The 22,618-nt window shown below is 41.7% G+C and overlaps 1 protein-coding gene across 1 annotated transcript; it reads left to right on the top strand.

The window, feature by feature from the left end:
• Positions 1–2,209: 2,209 nt before the first annotated feature.
• Positions 2,210–13,518, top strand: PXDC1 (PX domain containing 1; the record flags this gene model as incomplete). The annotated part of the gene is made up of 4 exons (XM_010013931.1): positions 2,210–2,362; positions 2,649–2,766; positions 7,153–7,264; positions 13,401–13,518. Coding segments are annotated over 4 exons (501 nt in total), but the record flags the coding sequence as incomplete, so codon positions are not given.
• Between the last annotated feature and the right edge of the window lie 9,100 nt (positions 13,519–22,618).

Genomic DNA, 22,618 nt, shown 5'->3' with positions numbered 1-22,618 from the left:
TTTTTTCTCCTCCCCCCCCCCCCCCCCCCCCCCCCGCTTTGATCTGAATATCTTCATTTGTTTGAAAGTATCCCTCTTCCTGGTAAAATACTAGTTTCAACAGTAAATGCTTATTTGGGAAAGGGTCTGAGGTCAAAGGCACACTTAAGAGAGAGTGGTTGAATGCTGAATCCTGGGTGGGTCAGCAATGAGGTGTTTCCTGAAAAGTGAGAGCTGCAGTCGGGCGATCTCTGCTCTGCTGTGTCAGTATTTATGCAGACTGGATCAGGACTAGCAGGAGAAGTGGAGGCACCCTATGGTAGCTGGCACCAGGGTGGCTAGATCTGTTTTCTCTGATGTGGGCTGTGGCAGGGCGACAGCGTGTTTCTAACACCACAGGTGGATGTCTAAGCCATGGGGCTGTTGGCAGCTCTTTTTTTTTTTTTTTTAGGGAGGATGAAAACACCTTTTTTGAAAGGGTTTAACTTTGTTCAGATGTGGGATGGGAACATTATTTGTGGAGGGGCAAAGCAGATCCACCCAGGCCTGCTCACACCCAGCAGTTAGGAAAATAAAGGGTGCCGGTCTGCAATTGAGGTCTGTAATGTCAAGCACAACCCAGCTAATACGCAGTCTGTGGACCCATGCAGATGAGTTAATTCATGTTTCTAGCCTTTCAGAGAATTTCCATGCAAAGCTACCTGACTGTCATGTACGCTGGTCAAAGCAGGATACACAGCTTATATGCGTGCTGGTGTGCTCTGCTCCACTGTCAGAAGAGAGAGTGAGCTGTACCAGGGTGAGGTTGTATATGCTGACAAAACCAGAAAAATAAAGGACTGTCAAGCAATAGAAAGGCTTATACAACCAGGCTACTTATGTGGGACAACCATCAGGTAAACCTGGTTGCTTCAGAAACAAGCCTCAATATTTAAAGGCGTAATTGGAGGAGAGCTGACAGCTTCAAAGTCACACTTTTGTCTGGAAAGTTTGTATGGGATCATATCTTGTTGGTAACAAGCAACAAGGACTGTAGCAGACTGAAACTCTGTGGATATTGCCCCTACACTGCATGTTTGATTGTTCTTACATTTGTCTTTTCAATAGGGAGATGGAGATGCACTTAGTTTAACACTATTTTAGTATCTTGAAGTGGTTTCTCGTAGGCTGCTTTGCAGATTTTTAGTTTTGATGGTTTTGATTTATTGGATCTTTTTCTGGTCCAGCTTTTTGCTTTTTTTTTTGTTTTAGGTTTTTTGTGGTTTTTTGGTTTTGATTTTGGTTTGGTTTGGTTTGGTTTACGAGTGGAGCTTGTTAAGTTTAATAATCTCTTAGGTATTTCATTTTCATATGTGTATCCTGCTCATTGGAAAAGATGCACAAATGTGGAGGTGAAATTATGATTGAAAATGTAGGTTACAAAGATCAGAAATAAAAGAGCTGCTAGAGGGATGGGAAATTCTGGGGTTTACTTCTTCTCCTATTCCCTGTACATTCATATAACCTGTGCTATATTTCCCTGAGTCTGCTAGAGGAGGGGGAAGTTCCAGGTGCCCTGCACGTTATGCATACAAAATGTGGTATTACAATTGAAGATCCCACATTGAGCAAGTCAAAATTAGAAACATTGTAATGCATCATTCTGGACACTGGACAGCACATTTCCACTTTAATCCCTTCTGCAGCACTGTGATAATTCAGTGATTAGGATATGTGTGTGTATATATATATATATATATACAAAAAGTTGTTTTGCGCTTGAAGAACATGATACTGAGAAATCTTTGGGCTGCTCACTGCAGCTTACATGCAGAGAAATACAAGGCTGCCCTCAAAGCCTTTTGTTTGACTTGTGTTTATTTTTTTCCTCTTATCTGTGGATTGTGGGGTTTGGTTCTCTTGGGTTCTTTTGCTTTGTATTGACAGGAAAACGGATGAATCATGGTATTTGGAAGCAGAAAACAGGCTGTTTGATTATCACTGCTGGGAATGCTGTGTAGTGAAACTGCGTGAGGGCGTAGGTGGTTCTACTTCTGCTCGTCTTGCAACTCCTAAATATGATCGTAAACAGCTGAATCTGTTTTCAGGCTTGCAACTCTGCTTGTAATTACACCCACCTCTGTTTGGAGTATATGCTTTATCATCAGTGTGGGTTAAAGGACATTTCTGGGAGGCATGATATTTGAGGTTGTTCCACACCTTCTTGAGTGGCTGCTTCTGGCTGCTGAAGCTTGTGTACACATGGAAGTGCGCTTTTGTCTGTGCTCATGATCTGTCTACTTTGTTTCTAGGGCTCATCACAATAAAAGAAGCCCATGATATAGAAGCCAGACTTAATGAGGTGGAAAAGCTTCTGAAGACTCTTATAAACATGCCATGGAAGGTGAGTAAGCCAAGTTCCACATTTAGCCCAGTTTGACTCCTCCTTCATGGTGACATGCACTTTCATGCAGATTAGAAAGTGATGGGCTTTGCCAAACTCTGGAGAAAAGCAGCAGGTTATTGAGTATCTTAGAGAAGTGATGAGTGCCAGAACTGTGTGATGATGTCTCCAAGCTGTTGCTTGTAGTAAGTCTTTCTGTTGTACTGAGAAAGAGTGGAAAAAGAGAAGAGGCACAAAACAAACTACTGGCAAAAAATGGATGTCTGTTTCTTTTTCTCTTTTTAAGTATTCAAGATCTGAAGTTGTCCTCACATTCTTTGAGAGATCTCCTTTGGACCAAGTTCTAAAAAATGACAATGTCCATAAAATTCAGCCAAGCTTTCAAAGTCCAGTTAAAATATCAGGTAAGAGTTCTTAGCTTCCTACAGTCTACACAAGAATTACAGAATGAAAATTATTTTATTTTCTGTTCCCCTTATTCTTTCTCCATCAGCAATTCCACAGATACTTCTCAATAGTTTGCTTTATGATATAGAACATAAAATTAGACATGACGTACTATGCAATATGCATTCAGGCAATAAAATGGCAGGTGAAATTGAAGGCTGATTAAGGCAAAGAAATGGATGTGAGGAAAATGTGTTCCTTACTATCATCACATATGATAGTGCTATTACCACCTAGGAAGGAAATTTTGAGGCTATTCATACCGTTCAGTGAAAATGTAAGCTTTGCCAAGTGATGAGCAAAACGAGTAGTGAGAATACTTGGTATTATTAGGAAAGGAGCACAACCCCATCTGGAATGCAGCATGCACAGTTCTCTTTTCTCCATCTCAGAAAGGATATAATTGAATTTAAAAACATTCAAATAAAGGACAAGGATTCAAATCGTTTAACAGCTTCTCTAAGAAAAAGGTTAAACAAAGAAGGACACTTCATCTTTGAGAAGAGTTGACAGAGTGGGGATTTGATGGAAGTCTACAAAGCTGTGAATAGGAGGTCTATTACCCTGTACTTCTCATGAAACAAGAGCTATAGGTCATCCAATAATATTGACAGACAACAGACTTTAAACAATTGAAAGAAAAGTTATAATGTTGTTTTGTTTCCATATGGAGCACATTTAAGGAGTGGAACTCATTGTCATAACATATGGTGGAACTGAAAGCATGACTTCAAAAAGGAATTAGACAAGCAAGTGGAGAGAAAGTGCATTGAGACTTGTCACAGGTGGAGACATAGAAAGTTTCTAAACCACAAACTGCTAGTGGGTAAAATGGAGAGCAGTATTACTCTATCCTTGCCTATTCTTTCATCCTTTTACCTCTTCGTCTGCTACTGACTGTAGTTAAAAAGTTTGTGAGCTTTAGGTGTGCCTGGTTTTGTATTTCTATGCTGAAACGTTTTGTTTGAGCCTAATGGCAGCTGCTGGTTTTGTGTCATCAAAAGAGTTTATTTCAGTGAAATAAAGTGAAACACTATATTGTCCTCTAAGGTGCATAAAGTGTTTAGCATAAAACTAGTATCAATTTTCTTAGGTACTAACAGTGTATCAGTAATGGCCAGTGAGTGTGTCAACACGCTAAAGATTTAAACATGAAGGATTGGTCTTACACGGAGGGTAGACATGTTGTAATTGACCCCAAGCTCTAGTTGGAGTGAACTAGTCCTCTGTTAAATATTCTTTTAATTAAATGGCAAATGGTTTACAAGCCCACCAGTAACTCCTTAGACGTGTACCGCATAATACAGAGCCTCAGTGAGAAGTGTGGTCCTGCCAACCTGTCTGGGCTGGTGCCTTCTGGTAGGGCCCCCCCTGAGCCCAGGCTACAGTATATCACAAGGATGTAAAGAAAAGTCCCCAGGGCTGTCCTGTTAGTGGGGTGATGCAGGTCTGACTTCCGGGAGCCAGAGACAGAAGCCAACACGTGTGCCTCATGCCTCATCTGTGGCTTGAGAGGTTGGGATGTTGCCTTAAGTTGATGTGGAAACCTCAGGTAAAATTCCTCATGTGAATGTTCCTCCATCTCCCAGAGGGTCAATGTGGTTACTTGTTTTGCTCCTGAACACCAAGACGTGTTCTTAGCTCTGACCCTGAAGAGCATATTCACCGGTTTTGTCTGAAATATGTTGCTACTCTGTGAGACTGGAGATGGAAAGTGGGTCCTAGCACCTGCCCATAATGAAATGAAAGATTCCCAAATTATATGCTGTAAAAAAAAAAAAAAGGTGGCTGCTGTCAGTGACACCTTGTGGTTTTGTTTGGTTTTTTTTTTTCTAATTGGTAAATATCAAGAATAAATGTATTTGGAATTGCATTGGTTGGAAAGTACATTAAATGTATTTGGAATTGCAGCATTGCTCTGGCTCAAGGCTTTTTGCCATTTGGAAGGGTTTAATACAATTTTGGGGAGGGTGTGTACCCCCTAGGGCACATGTACTCTGTGTCTGTGTGACTGAATATGTCACATGATGGGTACGACAGAGAGAAGATGGACAAGGTGAATCACAGAATGGTTTGGTTTGGAAGGGACATTAGAGCTCATCTAGTTCCAACACCACTGCCATGGGCAGGGACACCTTCCACTAGACGAGGTTGCTAAGGGCCCCCTCCGGCCTGGCCTTGAACACGGCCAGGGATGGGGCAGCCACGGCTTCTCCAGGCAACCTGTGCCAGCACCTCAGCACCTTCATAGTGAAGAAATCTTTCCTAATATCTAAACTAAATCAGAGCAATAGTGCCTGGCTGATGGACAGAACCTAGCAGCAAAGGGAACCCTCCTGCGAGCCTGTATATAGAGGAGCTGTGGAAACCATGTTAACAGAATAATGCATGTTTTGTTTTAATTCTAAATCAGTTTTGGTAGAGACGAGTCATGATTAATTGGAGGAAGATTTTCCTACCTATGCAGCTATCCAAAAGCATCTTGTGGTAATTAGTTTTATTATTTAAGTTATTGCTGCGAAAAATTTAAGCACATAGGCAGAAATTTGACGATAATTCGTATTTGACCCGTCTGGATGTTGCGCACTGGAAATGGTTCCAGTGTCTGCAAGCGTCGTCAGCAGATGGCGGTAGATGCTAGCGTCTGAAGCTGTTCACACGGCAGTGAAATGCTGTAACTCGTGGGTCATGTCAAGGACACTAGGGAAACACTGGCATTCATGTTGGTCATAGTGCAGCTTTCTACGTGGCTTGCAGACCTAGAAAAGCAGCCAAAAATGTTTTATATTTTCTGAAAAAAAACCCCCAAAACCCCAGACTGTTCCGCACGTGGTCCTGCTTAGGGTGGTAGGTAATGGGGAAGAAAGGGTCCTCCTCTTAGGTGAAACCTGAATTTGAGTTGATAGTGTAAATCTTACTCTGCAGTACAGTGTTGGTTCAAAATGAGTCATGAGTGAAGAGTGATTCTGCTGGGATTCCGTGTTCTTACCACCCCCAAACATACTCTGCTGAAGTGAGTCGTAGTAAAATACAGACTGAAAGTCAAAGATTACTTTCTCAAGAAAAACATGGAAGTGAATTCTGGTTTTACCTTAATGTAGGAACATGTAAATGTACATTTGAAAAGATTACCTCCCTTCTTTTTCCTGTCTTGTCTCCTGCTCATTACTTGAAGCCATTACTTGAAGCCATTACTTATAGTTTAAACTTAAACAGGAGAAGTTTAGATTTGATATAAGGAAGAAGTTCTTCACAGTGAGGGTGGTGAGGCACTGGAATGGGTTGCCCAAGGAAGTTGTGAATGCTCCAACCCTGGCGGGGTTCAAGGCCAGGCTGGACAGAGTCTTGGGCAACATAGTTTAGTGTGTGGTGTCCCTGCTCATGGCAGGGGGGTTGGAACTAGATGATCTTAAGGACCTTTCCAACCCTAACTATTCTATGATTCTATGATAGTTGAAATTTGTTTGAGGATTCTGTGTGTCTTGTGTCTATCATATTTTTTGCCACAGATTAATTTCCTTTTGTTTGTGCTGATAACACAAGGCTGTAACACAGGGTTCTCAAGCGCCTTAAGACACTTACTTGAGTCAGTGCTGATTTGTGTAGAGATGTATGTTCATTTTATGGTGGCCCCAGCTTCATTTAAGATTGTGTGACCAAAATAAATCCTTGTGGCTTGCCTAGTTTGCCTTTCCATCTAGCATAAACGTGGATTAACTTTTCATTCACATCAAATACTATTCTTTAATTATAACCTCTCCCAATGGTAATAAGTCAGTGGAATTAGGTGTAAGTTTTAGCTATTCTCGATTGAAGACTTCCTACACAATGAGAAACAAACAAGCAGAGTTGAAGGCAGTATAGAAGATGGTATTGCTTTACGTGACTTAAGGATGGTGGTTGAATTAACTTGGAAGATCACTTTGTATTTCCTTTTTCCTGTCTTTTTGATTTTTGCTTAGTTGGCTTAAGCCTGGGACTGTCTAGCAAAAATACAATTATGTTTTGGTAGTGGTAGGTTGCAAAACGTGGATGAGCTGCCATTCTGCGGAGTGCGATGGGAAATTTGCCACTGGCAATAACAGCTGAAACTGGGCCTTGCTTCAAATTCTGTGTCATGAATTGATTACATGAATAAAATTGCTTAAGCACTGGCAGTTTGCAGATGTAAGAAGCTGTGAAACCAACTCTCTTTATTCCTGCTTTCATGTGCAGATCGATCTTCAACATCATGCACACATCTCAGTTCCTAACCATGTCAATTACATATGATATGCAGTTGTTTTCTAGCTTTTCTTTTTTTTTTTTTGATTCTCATTTTGTTTCTTTTCTTGTCCTGGCAGAAATCATGCGATCAAATGGATTTTGTTTAGCCAACACTGAAACAATAGTCATTGACCACAGTATACCAAATGGAAAAGAGAAGCACCTGGATGTAGATTCAGCAGAACACTTGTAAGTGGGGTTTGTGCATCAGTAATGCTATCAATCAGATTCAGATACACTGAACCTTTCCAACCCCCTCTCCCAGCAAAATGTTATCCTCTGTCTAGGAGCAAGACAGGTATGGCTGTCATTCTGACTGGTTAAATATTACTGGGCCTGATTGCTAAGGCTTCACAGCTCTTTCTATTAAAATGGCTGTTGGTGAGAATGATTGACACATCCAGTCCTCTGTGTATGAATAAAAGCTGGGACTGGCATAGATGTCCTGCCAGGTGAGAATAGTTTTTCTTTTTCTCTCATGACTGTGATGAGTGCTGGTTTGAGCTCCTTATGAACATCCTTACAAATGGAATATCCTACGACAAAGAGTATTCTTTATTTGGGAAGCAAAACACCATCCTCAGAGGGACACACATCCCTGAACGTAATCAAAGGAAGCTCAGCAGCTGCTCAGGTGCTGTGATGCAGGGACTTAGTGAAGCATGTGTATTTCATTAGGGCAGGGGGAAGCTAGACTAGTCTTATTTGTAAATTCTGCCTCCTAATGCATGTAGGTATTCTGGGGTTGGAGACCTGTAAACAGGAGGGCTTTTGTGTAGGTCTTAAATTAGCGACTGTGTTGACAGGTGGGTATTGACGGAAGTCTGCTCTTACAGATTTCTGTCATAGCAGGTGATTGATATTTCAATAAGCTTCAGGTAGTGAAGCATTTAGATATTTTTAATGAGGAACACTGACCTACTTTTTCATTAGAGCAGTCAAAATGATGGAAACAGAATACTAAAAGCCTTATGGGGGCTTTATCTTTGAATGCAGTGCTTTGTCTTGCCACAACTGAAATGTGGCCATTGCCAGTCTGTGGAAAGGTTTACAGCTTGACAAGATTTTGTCAGGGGTGGGACTGTATCTCTGGCTCCAGTGTAATTTCTTGAAGCCTTTCTATTAATTTATCACTTAGTGTTTTGAACCTTGACCTTGCTAACAGCATCTAAGATTATAAGCTTGTATTAATGAGGCTGAAGCAATACACTGGAGGTAATTCTGTAAGGCCAATGTCTGGAAATTAAAGTTGTCCTGGTTCATAGTGGATCACTTTTTAGTACTAAAAGTGACAAATAATAGGAGCAAATTACCAAAGAAAGCATTTTCCTGCCTCATTCTGTTTATTTAAAAAAATATATTTTGAAAAAAATTAAAATCTGATTTCGATCTTTAAAACGTGCTGCAGCCCAAGTGAAACTTACTAGTCTGGACCAGAAACTGCCATCATCTAATTGTCATCCCCTTGAAGTCAGAGACTATTAAGGCCAGAAAATACTAATATAAAAACTGTGTGTAGTCATGGTTTCCCAGAAACTGCAGTGGAAGAAATAAACCTAGGATAACAGCCTGGCTTCGTGCATTTGTATTTTATCTTCCCCGAAGGAACTTAAATCAAGAGTCAGGAAGTTAATAAATTTTAAATGTCTATTTTACATGGTTCCCTAAATTTGCCCGTCCTGTAGCTGTACCATGTTGCTGAGAGGTAATAGCTAGGAGATAATAGTATTTGTGTAGTACAGCTCTTCTGTAAAAACTGAACTTTTTTAAGAAGCAAAAGTTTTCTATGCTGTTTCTTTCAACATAGGTAGTAGACTAGAAAGGAAGCTTTAAAATCTTTTAAGATCTTATGCAGTTCCTTTTTGGTCTCCGTAAAATTGGATTTGCAGGATTGGTGTCTTCTATTCTGAAATAAATTAATTCCTTGTGGACTTGTATATCCTCAGATGGGAACTTTTTCCTTCCAGCAACATTGAACTCTGTGTGACTTCTGGGTTTTGGCTGCTGATGTATTTGAACTAGAAATTTTGCAAAGCAAATCTGTATTTTTTGGGGAAGTACTTGGAGCTTCAAGAGGTAGCATTCTTTCCCTGAGCTCCTGCAGCACTGCTTAGCTGTTGTAGCCTGCAGTGCTACCTACCCAGTGATCCATCAGCTGAAAAGTCTCATACTTCTTGCAGAAGAAACTATAGCATTTTTTCAAGCTGAAGTTGCTTACTGTTGTTCTGAAGTAGTTGCTTTCTGCTTCCTTCATTTTCTCTCTAATTTTAGTTGGCAGTACACCGAACTGTTGGAAAATGTGCTGAACCCAGTGTGCTCAGCATCCATGTGGCATAAATAGTTCTTTTATGTGCGGTTCTTGGAGTCCTTTGTATTCCTTTTGAAAGGAAAGGTGGTAAATTACTGACTGGATGGCAAAGCCCGAAGAGTGCTGGTAAATGGTGTCACATCTAATTGGCGACTGGTCACTAATGGTGTCCTCAGGGCCAGTGTTGTTTAATATCTTCATTGATGATTTGGATGAGAGGATTGAGTGCACCCTCAGTAAATTCACAGATAACACCAACTTGGCTGGGAGCACTGATCTGCTGAAGTATAGGAAGGCTGTGCAGAGGGATCAGGACAGGCTTGATCGATGGGCTGTGGCCAGTGGTATGAGGTTCAACAAGAAAAAGTGACAGATCCTGTATTTGGGCCACAACAACCCCCTGCAATGCTACAGGTTTTTTGGCCCTGGGGGTGCTGACTGATGGCTGAACATGAACCAGCTTGTGCCCAGGCAGCCAAGAAGGCCAACAGCATCCTGGCCTGTATCAGTAATAGTGTGGCCAGCAGGACCAGGGCAGTGATCGTCCCGCTGTGCTGGGCACTGGTGAGGCTGCACCTAAATCCTGTGTTCAGTTCTGGGCCCCTCACTGCGAGAGAGACATTGAGGTGCTGGAACGGGGCCAGAGAAGCAGGTTCCACCAGTGAATCTGGTGAAGGGTCTGGAGCACAAGTCTTATGAGGAACAGCTGAGGCAACTGGGGTTGTTTAGTCTGGAGAAGAGAAGGCTCAGGGCGGACCTTATCACTCTACAACTACCTAAAAGAAGGTTGCAGTGAGGTAGGTGCTGGTCTTGTCTCCTCCCGAGTAACAAGCGATAAGATGAAAGGAAACAGCCTTAAGTTGTGCCACTGATCCAGCCTGTCCAGATCCCTCTATAGAACTTTCCTACCATCAAGCAGATGAACACTCCTGCCCAAATTGACAGTGTCTGCAAACTTACTAAGGGTGCACTTGATCCCCTTGTCCAGATCATTGATAGAGGTATTAAACTAAACTGGCCCCAGTACCGAGCCGTGAGAAACACCACTTGTGACCAGCTGCCAACTGGATTTAATTCCATTCATCACAGCTCTTTGGACCCAACCATCCAGATAGTTTTTTACCTGGCAAAGAGTACACCTGTCCAAGCCGTTAGCTTCTGTGTACCTTGCTTCCCTCTTCTTCCCGGCAAATGTGAGCAGCAACTCCAGTGCATTAGCAGAGGTTAAAAGGATAAGGAAGGTTATCTTACAGGACAAAAAGTGTCTGTCAGGGTACTTTGGGGAAAAAAATAGCAAGGGCAACAGTTTGGGCATTTAAGAGTCTGAATGTCCGTAGTAGTTTGCAAAGTTTATTTTGGGAAAAAGACCTGCACACAAGCATTTTGACTATTGGGTGTCCTATACAGCTGCTAGCTGTAGTAGCCAGTCCTGGTTTATTTGGTTTGGTTTCATATGAGCAATCTAGAGCAGTGCTTTGCAGGCTCTGTGCCCATGCTTCCTTTTTGGTGGCAAGGAAGGCTTTCCGGGTAACCACAGCATGTGAATGCAGCTGCTTTGTACCTCACGTGCCCCTTGTAGTACCCTATCAGTGAAGCTGAAGAACCACAGAATCTGTGGGCCCTTCCTGTTGTAATAATCTAGTTTTATACAGTTGACAAGAGAAGGGGAGCAGAATCTGAATAACCTTCTTGACTCCTTTCTTCTTTCTGTCTGCTCCACTGATATGCATAATCTGTTGTTTCTGGATCACTAGCAGTCCGTAAGACAGCACAACATGACCTGTGAAGTGTTTGCAAGATACCAAGTCAACTCCCTTCCGCACGTGTTCCCACACACACAGGCAAGCAAACAGCCTGGAGGGTGTAGAGGAATGAGGGTAATAAACATTCGAAGTTCAGTCTCATTTCTATTTCACTGTAAGTAAAGAGCATAGCAACAGCACTGCAGGAGAAAATCAAGGTGTTTCTGCTCAAAAACATTGTGACCCTCATAGTTAAAAAAGAGGGGAGGAGGACCAGGTAAGAATGTGGAAAAAGACAGATGTATGGCCATACATTGCAGGATTTCTTTTTCTATCTATCTTGTGCATTTTTTCAGTTTCTATTTTTTTTTTCTTACTCTAGCAGAATGAATGCAAGTTCTTTCAAAATATTAAAGAGAGAGTGTGAGAAAAAGAAATTGGACAGTTCTTCAAGTCCTTTGCTTGAACTGTGATGAGATTTAATCCTTGGCCTGCGGTGGCTGCCTTTAACTGCTAGGCTATCTGGGAAGTTGTAAAATGTCTTCTTACTCCAAAAATTTAAGCCTCCTTGGAACAGGCATGTGTATAAGTGAGGAAGGTGTAGGTGTAAAAGTTGATGCTTTTGGGTTGAGAACAGGCAGGAGACGGTGGGTAATCCCTGCAAAAGTTCAGGTTTTAACACAGGCGTTAGAAAGTGGGAAGGAAAATACCAAAGCAAGTGAACTAAATGTGTGAATCTCTCTCTATCTGAATATTCTCTGCTTGTCAAAACCTAAATCTTGTGCCATGGGGAGGACAGCGAGGCTCTGGAAGAAGAGAACTGTAGTCATCGTTTCCTATTCGTGTTAGACATTTGACCTCATACAAAAGCCAAACCCAGAGAAGACACTTCACTACCTGTGAAGTGAAAGGGTGAGAGTCCAAGTTCAGACTGGAAACAAAGGCAGTTTCGTTTCCACTTTTGTGTGGGAACTGAGGCATTTTGTGTTGTTGCTACATGCTGTGAGAACAAATGGAAGGATGTGTACCTCAGCTGCATGATTCAGTCTTCCAGGGTTCACTTGCTGCTTCTTTCCTTCCTTACTAGAAGCTCTGAAAGTCAGGGGTAACAAGATTATTTGCTTGTATGCGTCATGGTTCTCATTGGCCTGTGGCTTATTCATATACACATGGGTGGGGGAGGAAGAGGTGCGGATGGGGTCAGCTCTGAGTCTTTCTGTGAAGATTTTCCCATTCCCCAGAGAAAACTATTATGGACTCATGAAAATGTCATTGTAGAGGTAGCCAGGATTGCCTGACAAGAAAGACTGTCCCAGGAAATGATTCATTTGTCAATAGGAAGGGAGCCCTTGGGCCTGAAAGCAAATTAATGTTTTTAATCTGGCTCATCTTAAATGCAGTGTGGTAAACAGTGAGATACAAAGTTCAGGTATTACACTGATAAGTGCTGTGAAGAGTCAGTGTAACACAAGAGAGGACTCATAAAAGTCCCTTTTACTGAAGACTGCTGTCTAAAGACAAGAAAACTTGCTCTCCTAGTATGCTGTGCAGCTGTGTTTCAGCACAGTTTTAAATGGGAATAGCCATCCTGTTTTACTGAAAGCAAAATCTTCAGCTCATTCATTTCCATAGGTACAAAGAAGCAGGCTTTCTGTTTATTTGAGGACATGGAGAGCAGTGGTTTCTGTTCACATCTCAACTCTCTCTAGAAAAGTTGAGTCTTGGTTTATGAAAGTGACTGTAGATGCCATTGCAGGTGTGGCCTACCTTAATGATATGTGGGCTGATGACAGAGAAACTATAGTTTCATCATTCACAGTTGATCTGCATGCATCTTAATTGATAACTTCTACTATGAATTTGAGTGTCAGGCTGCCAAGAGAGGGAGTGAGATACTTCAGCTTTGGAAAAAGAATTGAAACGCTAGAACTTTATCTTGCAAACTAAGCTTCACAAAGCTGAAGCTGCAAACCAGCATTAGAAGCACTTCTACTGCAACACTGCTTTGGTGTGAAGCACGTCCACCTATTACATTTACTCAAAATTTGAACGTGTAGTACCAGCAGAAGCATTCTTGCCTGCAACCTTTTTTCCAAGTAGTCCCTCACAAATGTCTTTTCTCAAAGTTTCCAGGGGTCAGTCCTCAGATAACCTAGACTTCTCCCTCTCCCTCAGTGCCCTTCTTCCAGCTCCTTTGACTTTGATTTTCTAAACGAACATGAATGACTTAATGCCTTTCAGTGTTTATGGGTTTTATTTATTTATTTCTCCTTAGGTTTGAAAGTGTTAGTGACTTCACCTCAGAGCTAGAAGACAGCGATGATCCAACAGCTTATGTCACCAATTTGACATACTACCACTTGGTCCCGTTCGAGACTGATATTCTGGACTGAGGCTGCTCAGTGATGCAGTCAGCCAGCATCCAGCCGACCTCTTTGTCCAGGCTCTGCTATCCCCGGTGTTGCATCTCTGTGAATAAGGCTGTGCAGGCCAAGACCAGCAGCAGAGAAGTTACAGCAAGTGCACCACAAAGTTGGTTTTGTAGTCTGGCCCTCTGCTATTTGTCATGGTGACATCTTGTAAGGAGATAACTGCTTTGCTGTTGACAACAAACTCGTTTTCTGTGCAAGCAAGACAGCAGAGGCCTCTTGGAGCTCAAGGAAATCTCTGCTCTGCCTGTGGGAATGCCGCTCTGACACAGCCATTGGAAACTTGTGCTGTAGTACACTGTCACCCACGCTGCTTGGGTTGCAGTGCAAGTTGAGGCTTCCTCTTTTAGGATACCATGGGAAACTTCCCCAGATGGCGTGACCACGCGTTTTATGCTATGTAAGCAAGAAGGCAAGCAAAGCAGCTGAATTTTGTCAGTTCCCTCTGTGGTTGCTTAATGGAGGTCTTGTGGGTCACTTTTTGCTCAGCTACCGGATGACTGGTGCCTTACACGAGATGTCAGAAATACCATCGAGTGCCTACAGGAAACAGAACACATGAGCTGACTGCTTTACTTCTTTTAATTATGGGGTTTTATATAATTACTGGAGAAGCGACTACTCTTTCCTGGAATAGTAAAGCAGACAGCAGCTGGCATTTCAATGGACTGTGCATGATTTTGGGGTACCTGTATGATTTCAGAGATCTGGAAAGCTGCTGGGAAAGCTGAGCTGCCCTGCTAAAAAGGGTCAAGGCTATGGCAGGCACTTGGATATGATTTTTTTTCAAGTGGACTGGCAAATGTGAATGGTGCTTACAGTTGTTTACATCAGAGAGAGAATTCCCTATGCATATTTCTTCCCAGAGGATGAGAAGGAAGGCAATGAGATTTATGTTGTATATGGACTGAAGAAGAATGATAAGCTACAGTGTTTCTACAGTGGTAGAAAAAACATTCTCTCCTCTGTCAGCCTGGCTCAAGGACACTGTCTAGCTTTTCAATATCTGCCTGTGGGGCCGGGAGCAGCCCTCATTGTCGCTTAATGCCATGGATTTTAGTGGAGGAAGGACAGTGAGAGCAAGAGTGGGATTGGAGCCTGCAGCCTCATGACTACTGAGTAGTTGCAATGTTGAAATCTCCTTGGGGTCTCTGTCTTGTGGAGCACTCTGAAATCCCAGCTCTCACTGTGAGTGCTCAACATAAACGTGACCTTTCATTGAGTTTTTTGTGATCTGTTTGCAAACATGAGTTAGAAGGGATCAAAATGGGAAAGAATGCATTTTGGACTTGTTTCTTGGTAAAGGGGCATGCTTGGTCCTGAAGAAGTTGATACATCTCCCTTCTGGAGACTTTCCATTTCTATCTATAGAGTAACACTCAAACAGAATTTGCTAATGTAAATAATAAATTATTGAGAATCCTAATTCTTTTACACAGTATGTTTTAAAATATATTTTAATGAAATAAAATATAACTCACCTTCAGTACATGTCTGCAGCTTGAAACAGTGGCTTCCTCTTTTTATTTTTGTTTGTTTGAAGACACTTTCCCAGCCATGCCAAATCCACTTTCTTTTTCGAGTAGTTTTGGAACATGTTGAGTTTGGACAATTCTTTCTGTGCTCCAGGAGTTGCCCATACTGTAGCTATGGTGTATTCCCCTGTCAAACCTTTCCATCTAACTGCTGATCTTGTGTCTAGGTGTTTGTGGTTTAATGCTGCTAAATTTGGTGGAGGAATTCTGCATTTTCAAGACTGTAAATAAAATCAAATCTGGCAGTTGTTGTTCTTGAAGATAAAGCAGATTCTTTTATGATAAATTTCTGGAATAGAAAGGGATATGTTCTCACTCATGTGAAGGCTTTCTGAGTAGCCTGAATTAGAATGGGAAGGTTTCCTGTCTGTTAATTTGTTTACTCTCATTAGTTTTTAACTCTTCTTTCAGTGCTTTTAGTTATGCATGATGGGGTAGAAATAGCGTCTAGTAAACATGTGCGTTGGGCTGGGAATTGGATTATTCGATTTCAGTTCCTGGCCCTGCTGTCAGCCTACCATATTGCTTTAGGTAATTCTACTTCATTTCCCTATCCCTGAGTTTCCCTTGAATAATATTTTGAAAAGCACTAAGCGTTATTGACTTTTGATGCAATATTGTATCCTGATTAATTTGAATTTTCTTATGGATTTTTAGTCACACGATAACTACTTATCTTTTTCAAAGCACTTTAAAATACCTGGATTAAAAAATAGATAGATAAGTATTGCCAATTTTAAAAATGTACAACCACATCCCTCATATGAAACCCAGCTAAGGTGCGTACAGTGAAGTCTCCAGGGAAGGCAGAGTCTAATGCAAAAGAACTAATCTACAAACCAAAGCTGCACCCATTTCACTTGGATTTTTCAAAAGCCATTTTGATTGAGTATTTTCCAGAGATGACGTCATGTGATTTATTTCTCTTAGCTGCAGTATGTTTATTTGATAAATCAAAGGAATGCAAATGGCCGTGTGTATTACTTTGTCCATAGAGTCAATTAAAAAACCCTTCTTCAGTTAAATCGCTGCAACTTTCTCATACGGATCAGGCCTCTACAACCAGGAGAGGTTCAGAGTACGAATTATGCATATGGTTGATTCATATGTACAGATACCTTACTATTGATCAAAAAAAACATTAAGTTTGAACACATGGTTGGAAAGGAACACAGACTTTTTTTTTCTTTTTCTTCTTTTCAACTACCTCTAATTATAGACTAGTAGCATCCTGCAAGAAAACAGCCTAAACTCATTGTCCAGGTATCATTCCATCAAATTTTGACTTTTGATGTAGCAGGATGCTCAACTTTTCCAACTGTGCTTCAGTTTCCATTCTGTTTGGTAGCATGTCATGGCAAAGTTACAAAGAGAGCATCACTTACAACAGCACATGGGTTAATATAGTAATTCTGAACACTTTAGGTGTGGAAGGGATGTATAGCAACCTGATCTAGTTGAAGATGTCCCTGCTCATAGCAGGGAGGTTGGACTAGATGACCTTTGAAGATCCCTTCCAACCCAAACTAATCTATGAAGAGAAATGAGCGAGACAAGAATTTTATCCCAAAACCCCTCTCTGTAATGCGAAGCTGCTTCCTACATAAACTGTGTTAAGAAGCTGGTCTTTATTTTCTCTGCGACTTTGTCTTCTCCCTTTGGAACACAGCATGGGGATCATTTGTGATCCCAGTTACCATGTTCCTGTATTCCAGCTCTTGCTATTAGCTGCAGAATAGAGTTGAAGTATGCTGGTATCCAGTGAAGGAGCAGGAGGTATGTGTCTCTTAGCAGGAATAGCGATGACAAAATCATTTGGTTTTTACTATTCAAGTCATGAAATATGCTGGCATTATAATGTTGCCAAATCTTAATAGAGTTAGGGAGGAGAAAGGGTATCACATGATGCTGTGTCTTGTCCACCTGTCTTTTGGGGGTTTTTTTTGTTACAGCAAATGCTTTTTAAAAGCTCAGCCTTGAATTCTGAGGCCATTCTTCATAGCAGGAACAATCTGTAGCTCAGCATCAAACTCTTAAAAAAAAAAGTTTCCTAGTTGCTTCCTATAATAATATCCATTCCTGTTCCAGTCAGCTACCTCTGAATTCCCTTCCCCACACATACGCAAATTATTCAGGCTTATACATTGGTCAGCTTTCATCAGTGTAATTGCTGCCCTATGGAAATATTCACACCCTGAAGTGCAGTTCCCAAGTTTTATAGCACACAGAGCATTCCCATTTTCAGTGTTGTCAGGTAATTTCTTCTTGCTCTAAAACCAACCCCATTATAATTAACACTGTTAGTCATACATACATTGGGGGATTTAGGTAAGGGAAAAATACCAAGGTAATAAGATACATAATACAACTAGATATAATAAACGGAGACTTTGCATTCACCTAAAAGTCCATAGCAAGCAGTGAGGATGTGCAAGTTCCCTGGGTGCATTTACAACTGAATTATATGAATTCAGACTTTCTTGGGGTTTCCCAGTCCCCATTATCGTGCATTTCTTACAATTCATGTATATAAGCCCACCGTGCTCTGGTGAGAGAGAGGACAGCTTAAAGTTTTGTGTCACAGAAGAGGATGTGGAACACCAAGAGGTGTCCGAGACAGGATTTGGCAGTGCTTAGTTTTCATCCTAGCAGGACATCTAGCAGGCAGATGCCTTGCATCGTAGAATGGGAGTTGCTGCTGAGGTTTAGATTGTCGTTCTTCGCTTGAAAGGGAACCTGCTCATGTAAGGATTTAGAAAAAACCTCCTTATTCTCTAAAGATGCTGTGTCAAACTTTACATAGTAGTAAAATTCATTTTCTGTTGTCTTGTGAGGCTACTACCTGTCTAAACTGAAGAGCTGGCTGGTACCAGATCAGCTCTCAGATGCAGGAGGGTCTGCTACTACCAGAGAGGACTGGATTAGACCCCCGCTCCTGCCTTGGCCGCAGAGAAGCCTTCAACACCCATCTTCTAGTCCTCAAATTCTGCTGAACAGTTTTCTGAAACTGTTAGATAGAAATAACAGCTGATGTGCTGGCAAGAAGAAAACCCAAATGGGAACACTGAGTCCTGATTAAAAGCATCCCAGCATCAGCTTTTTGTGTGTTTTCCAAGTAAACTTCAAAACATAGAGGATTCTTCTCTAAAATACTTTACAGAATTTATTGGAGCTCCATGTAAGACCTTGCATTTCCCTCTGGTACAGAAATTTCTGATACAAGCTAGCAAAAATCAGTACTTGGTCACAGTTGCAGTGTGTGTGTTTCTAAGGTCTGTGAGCTTCCTTTGGCTCTCCTGGAATCTCATGGGAAGCACTCAGTTCCTCAGAGGCACTGGTCCTCTTTGTGTCATGACCTTGAAGTGCCTCCAGCATTCGGGGAGCACTCCAAGCAGCTGTAGTTATTTCCATTTCTAAGTTAGCTTCAATGCTTCTAAGTTAGCATTGCAGTTCAGTTTGGAAACCATCTGCAAGTAATCACAACCTCTTGGTTAGCTGTATCACCTTGTACCAGGCAGGCTGGAGATAGAAATAATTACATGTACCAGAAGCCAACTTTGTTATGTAAAATGAAAAAAAGAAAGAAACCAGCAGCAGCATTACCAGCAAAACAACCATTGTCCATTATTTTCCCTTGTAGCTATTAAAATTAAGTTGAACAGAGTCCATGACTTCTGAATGAACATACGCTCTTTTCAAAACAGCAGTTTCCTGAATTTTGCCAAGTTCCCTTTTGTCTCCTGGGACCTAGCCTCAGCAGTTAAGCTCAGTGCTGCCGCTGCTGCATTCAGCTGTCTTGAAGTGACCTTCAGACAGAAAAGCAAGCAGTGGGTGTATGCAGAGGTGGGGCAGGAGGCGCAGGGGTGGCTTGGAAGGAGAGTGATGAAGAAATAAGGGAAGGATTATAGTGCAGACAGTTGAGATCTCAAGGGACAGTTTCAGTTATAAAGCTGCAATAAGACATCTTTGTCAGAGTGAGGGTGGGCTTGCGTGCACTTGTGTTGGCAGTGTCTAGGCATTTAATCACGTTGTTTGCCTCCCATTACCCTGCAAGGAATGGTACAAGCCTCCTGAAAGCAGGAGATGTCTGTGTCTGATGAGGAGCTTTTTTATAAAATGAGTGTGCTAAACTTACTGGAAACAGACATTTTTTCAGAGAAAAAAATTATTGTGATTGCCCCTTACAAAGCACCGCACAACTAACATGAAAGGCTTGGCAATCCAGCTTCTGTTTCAATTAGTCCCCCGTGCACCTGGCAGTGCATGCTTCATTTCCCTATTTGTAGGACTAAAAATGCACTTGGCTGCAGGTGAGGGCCATGAGGGCACTAAGAGGTTTTGATTGCCCTGACTGTCCTGAGCTGGGATCCCCACCCAAACCCTCTCACTAGGGGCTCTACTTCAGCTCAGCTCAGCTCAGGGCTTTTAATCCTTTCTAAGATGGGCTACAAGAGTGTCCTGCTCCTGAGTTGTTGTGCAGGTTTCTCAGGCTGCTTTCTGATGTGTTGTCTGCATTCCCTGGTGACTGCTGGGAGCTGTTGCTGTTATGGACCTGCTCCGCTCACAGTGAGTTCCCCTTTCTCTTCTGATTCCAGCCTGTATTGGTAGAAACTTTATCAAGGGGCGAATCACTTGGAATGGCTTATTGGATCCTTGCACGAGGAAGGGTGGAGGTGAATCCCGGAAGGTGGTTCATAAAGGCCAGGTCTTTGATCAGTGGGACACACCAGTGTGGAGTCTGTGCTCTTGCTACTGGTGCTGGTCACATTGGATGTGCAAGCAGTATACTTTTCAGAAAGGACTATTTTGAGCTTCTTTCCACTTAATCACTACTGAAGTGCAGATGATAAAATATCATAATACCCTGGGGTTTGGTTGTGAACAGGTTAAGGAGGCTGGGAGTTCTGCTTCTCAAGTTGAGGAGGCAACAGAGATGTTTAACCAATATGTACTGAAATGGCAGAACTGCAGTTTCTAGGCTGTAAGAAGACTCATTATTTGTCTCCTTTGTGCTTAATAACCTGAAAAATGATGAAGGAGGCAAGCCAGCTGTGGAGGATGGGTGATTAAATACATGGATGCTAATGGGCATGAGCAGATGTTAGAGAAACAGGAGCAAGAATGCCAGTTGAGGGATGTAGTAACAGGTACTAATATAAAATTAATTTACTGGACTTGGCTTAAAATGTCTGAAGCATTTATGTGTAAAATGGGTATTATTTTCCATAAAGCTACAGTGCCAGACAGAACTGTATGAAGCAAGCAACAAGACAGAGAAATACATAACTCGGTGAGTTAGAAGAATTGCGGAGCAGGTGCCATGGCCATGATAAATTGAAAAGATAGAGCTATGACTTTAGGCATCTCTCAGATTGAAGATCCAGATTCAGAGTTTTAGCCTGATCAGGGAGTATCGGGCACTGTAGAGCCTCCTAGAAGAAGAGGATTTTTCACCAGTAGAGTGCTCCAGGTTAATGAGGGAAGCAGGATGTGATTACAACTTAATGTGCAAGTTTATTAGGCATCTAAATGGTGATCCATTAATAGCTATGAAGGAAGATTGATACCTTTTGTATTTTATGTGCAGTTACACACTTTCACTTGGGAACCTCCCCTGGCACGTTTAATTAGCCTGAAGAGGGAAAATATGCTCCCTGTGTACAGTACTGTTATTCCGGTTGGTGAAGCAGCCTTCAACATAACGCACATCAAATGGGACTCCAGGCTGCTGTGCTAAAAATAGCTGCTTACTGCTTAGGACTGCAGCAGTTACAGCTTAGAAACATAGGCACCAATAGCATTTGTGGATGTTAAATTATTGGTTAAAGGAGATGTATGTGGCACATGTTTGGAAGAAGTGTTACTGTGAGCAATTAAAACCTGTAGTGGGCTTTCTAAAGTGTAAGAATAATTTCCACAGGTGGGAAAAGCCATCTTCCCACCTGGTTGTTACCACACTTCAAAAAGAGGTGAAACACAGTTTCTGCTTAGATCAGGACTTGAGATACCTCTGCTCTGCACTCTCCTGCATGGTATTTAGACAACCAAGCTATTACTAAATAAGCCACTTAAAAATTAGCACAAGGCCTGTAGCAACATATGCTACTCAGTCACCCAGTGTAGATGCACTGCCTTCCATACACCACCTTGCAGATTTAAGGTAAGGCTTGTTCATCTCCCACTTTAGATCTAGCATAATTTAAGCCTTTTGAATAGCAAGGGCCTGGCAGAAAAGATGTGGCATGCAGTGAACAGTACTGACTCCTTGAAGCCTTCTCCCATGACTGTGATCTAAGTTTATGTAGTAAAAATTAAGCCCTTTCTTAATAGGATTCTGAGTCCTTGTTCCATTTAATCTGCAGAGTTGAGGAGTGCTTTGTGATCCATTGCAATTACTATTATCAGTTACCTTTCCTATACTCAGGGTAGATGCTATATGGAATAATTCCCTGTTCAGAAGCCAAGTTGGGACACTCAAATGCAGGACTAATATTAAATGTTGAAGTGAGGAAATTACCACGTTTGTTTTCATTTTATCCTGTTACTGCCATTGCTACCTAATCTTAGAGATAACGCTGGAATCTGATTTGAGAGCTAAGAATAAATAGATATGAATGTAGGTATGCCAACTTCTTATAAGAGGCAAAATTTGTAGGACTTAGATTTTATTAAAATAAAATTATACGAATGGGGGAGAGTGCGTGAAGCTTTTAGGTACAGACTTCCTTCATAAGCTTTACTATGTTCCCAGAAATAAGTGCTAATCACTTTACCAGCTGTGTCTATTAGCTTAAAAGAAACAACCCACAAATACTGTTTCAGCTTCCAGTCCTGGTTTTCCATGTATTCCTATGCTATTAAGGCAAGGCTTTCTTCTTAAAGCAATTTTCACCCTGAACAGTTTCTTTATAATAACACCTATTCTGATTTTTCATATTTTTTCCTGCCAGATATTTGTATCCTTGTTTTTCTCCCTTCTTCTCTCTTTTTACTTTACCACTAAGAAAGGTGCAACAAAAGAGAGAGAAAGGAGGGAATGGAAAAAGAACACTAATTAAAATGCAGAGAACTATAAAACTGCCTTAGTTTTCTTAAATATAATTGGAAAAAATGGAAAGGTATTTTAATATCACAGGAGGGGTTTATACCAATAAAACCTGGTGCTCTGACCTCCTGCCTTTCCAAGGTGCTCTCCCTGCTTTTGCCCCCCTTGTAGAAACTCATTTACAGCTTGCTGAAACATGACTACAGAGCTTAGACTGAGTTGTATTTCTAACTTTCTGTGCCTCTATGTGTACAAGGGCAGGCACAGGACACCTACAGCATGGGTTTGGCAGGGGCCAAGGGGACGGGCTTGAGCTTAATGCCCCAGAAGGAGCACAGGCCCCCAGTAAGGCTTCTCCCAGCTCTGTTCCTAGCAGTCAGGTCCAAGGGCACACAGCTGCACCTTATCAGAGCTGGCTTTGAACAATGGTTATCAAGGCCCTGGGTTGGGGAGGAGAGGCTGCAGGGTCTAACACCAAGAATAG

This window comes from Nestor notabilis, unplaced genomic scaffold (genome assembly GCF_000696875.1).
Source record: "Nestor notabilis isolate BGI_N333 unplaced genomic scaffold, ASM69687v1 scaffold20614, whole genome shotgun sequence".
Taxonomy (NCBI): Eukaryota; Metazoa; Chordata; class Aves; order Psittaciformes; family Psittacidae; genus Nestor; species Nestor notabilis.
The sequence above is the reverse complement of the archived record's forward strand: the minus strand, read 5'-3'. Positions and strand labels throughout refer to the sequence as shown.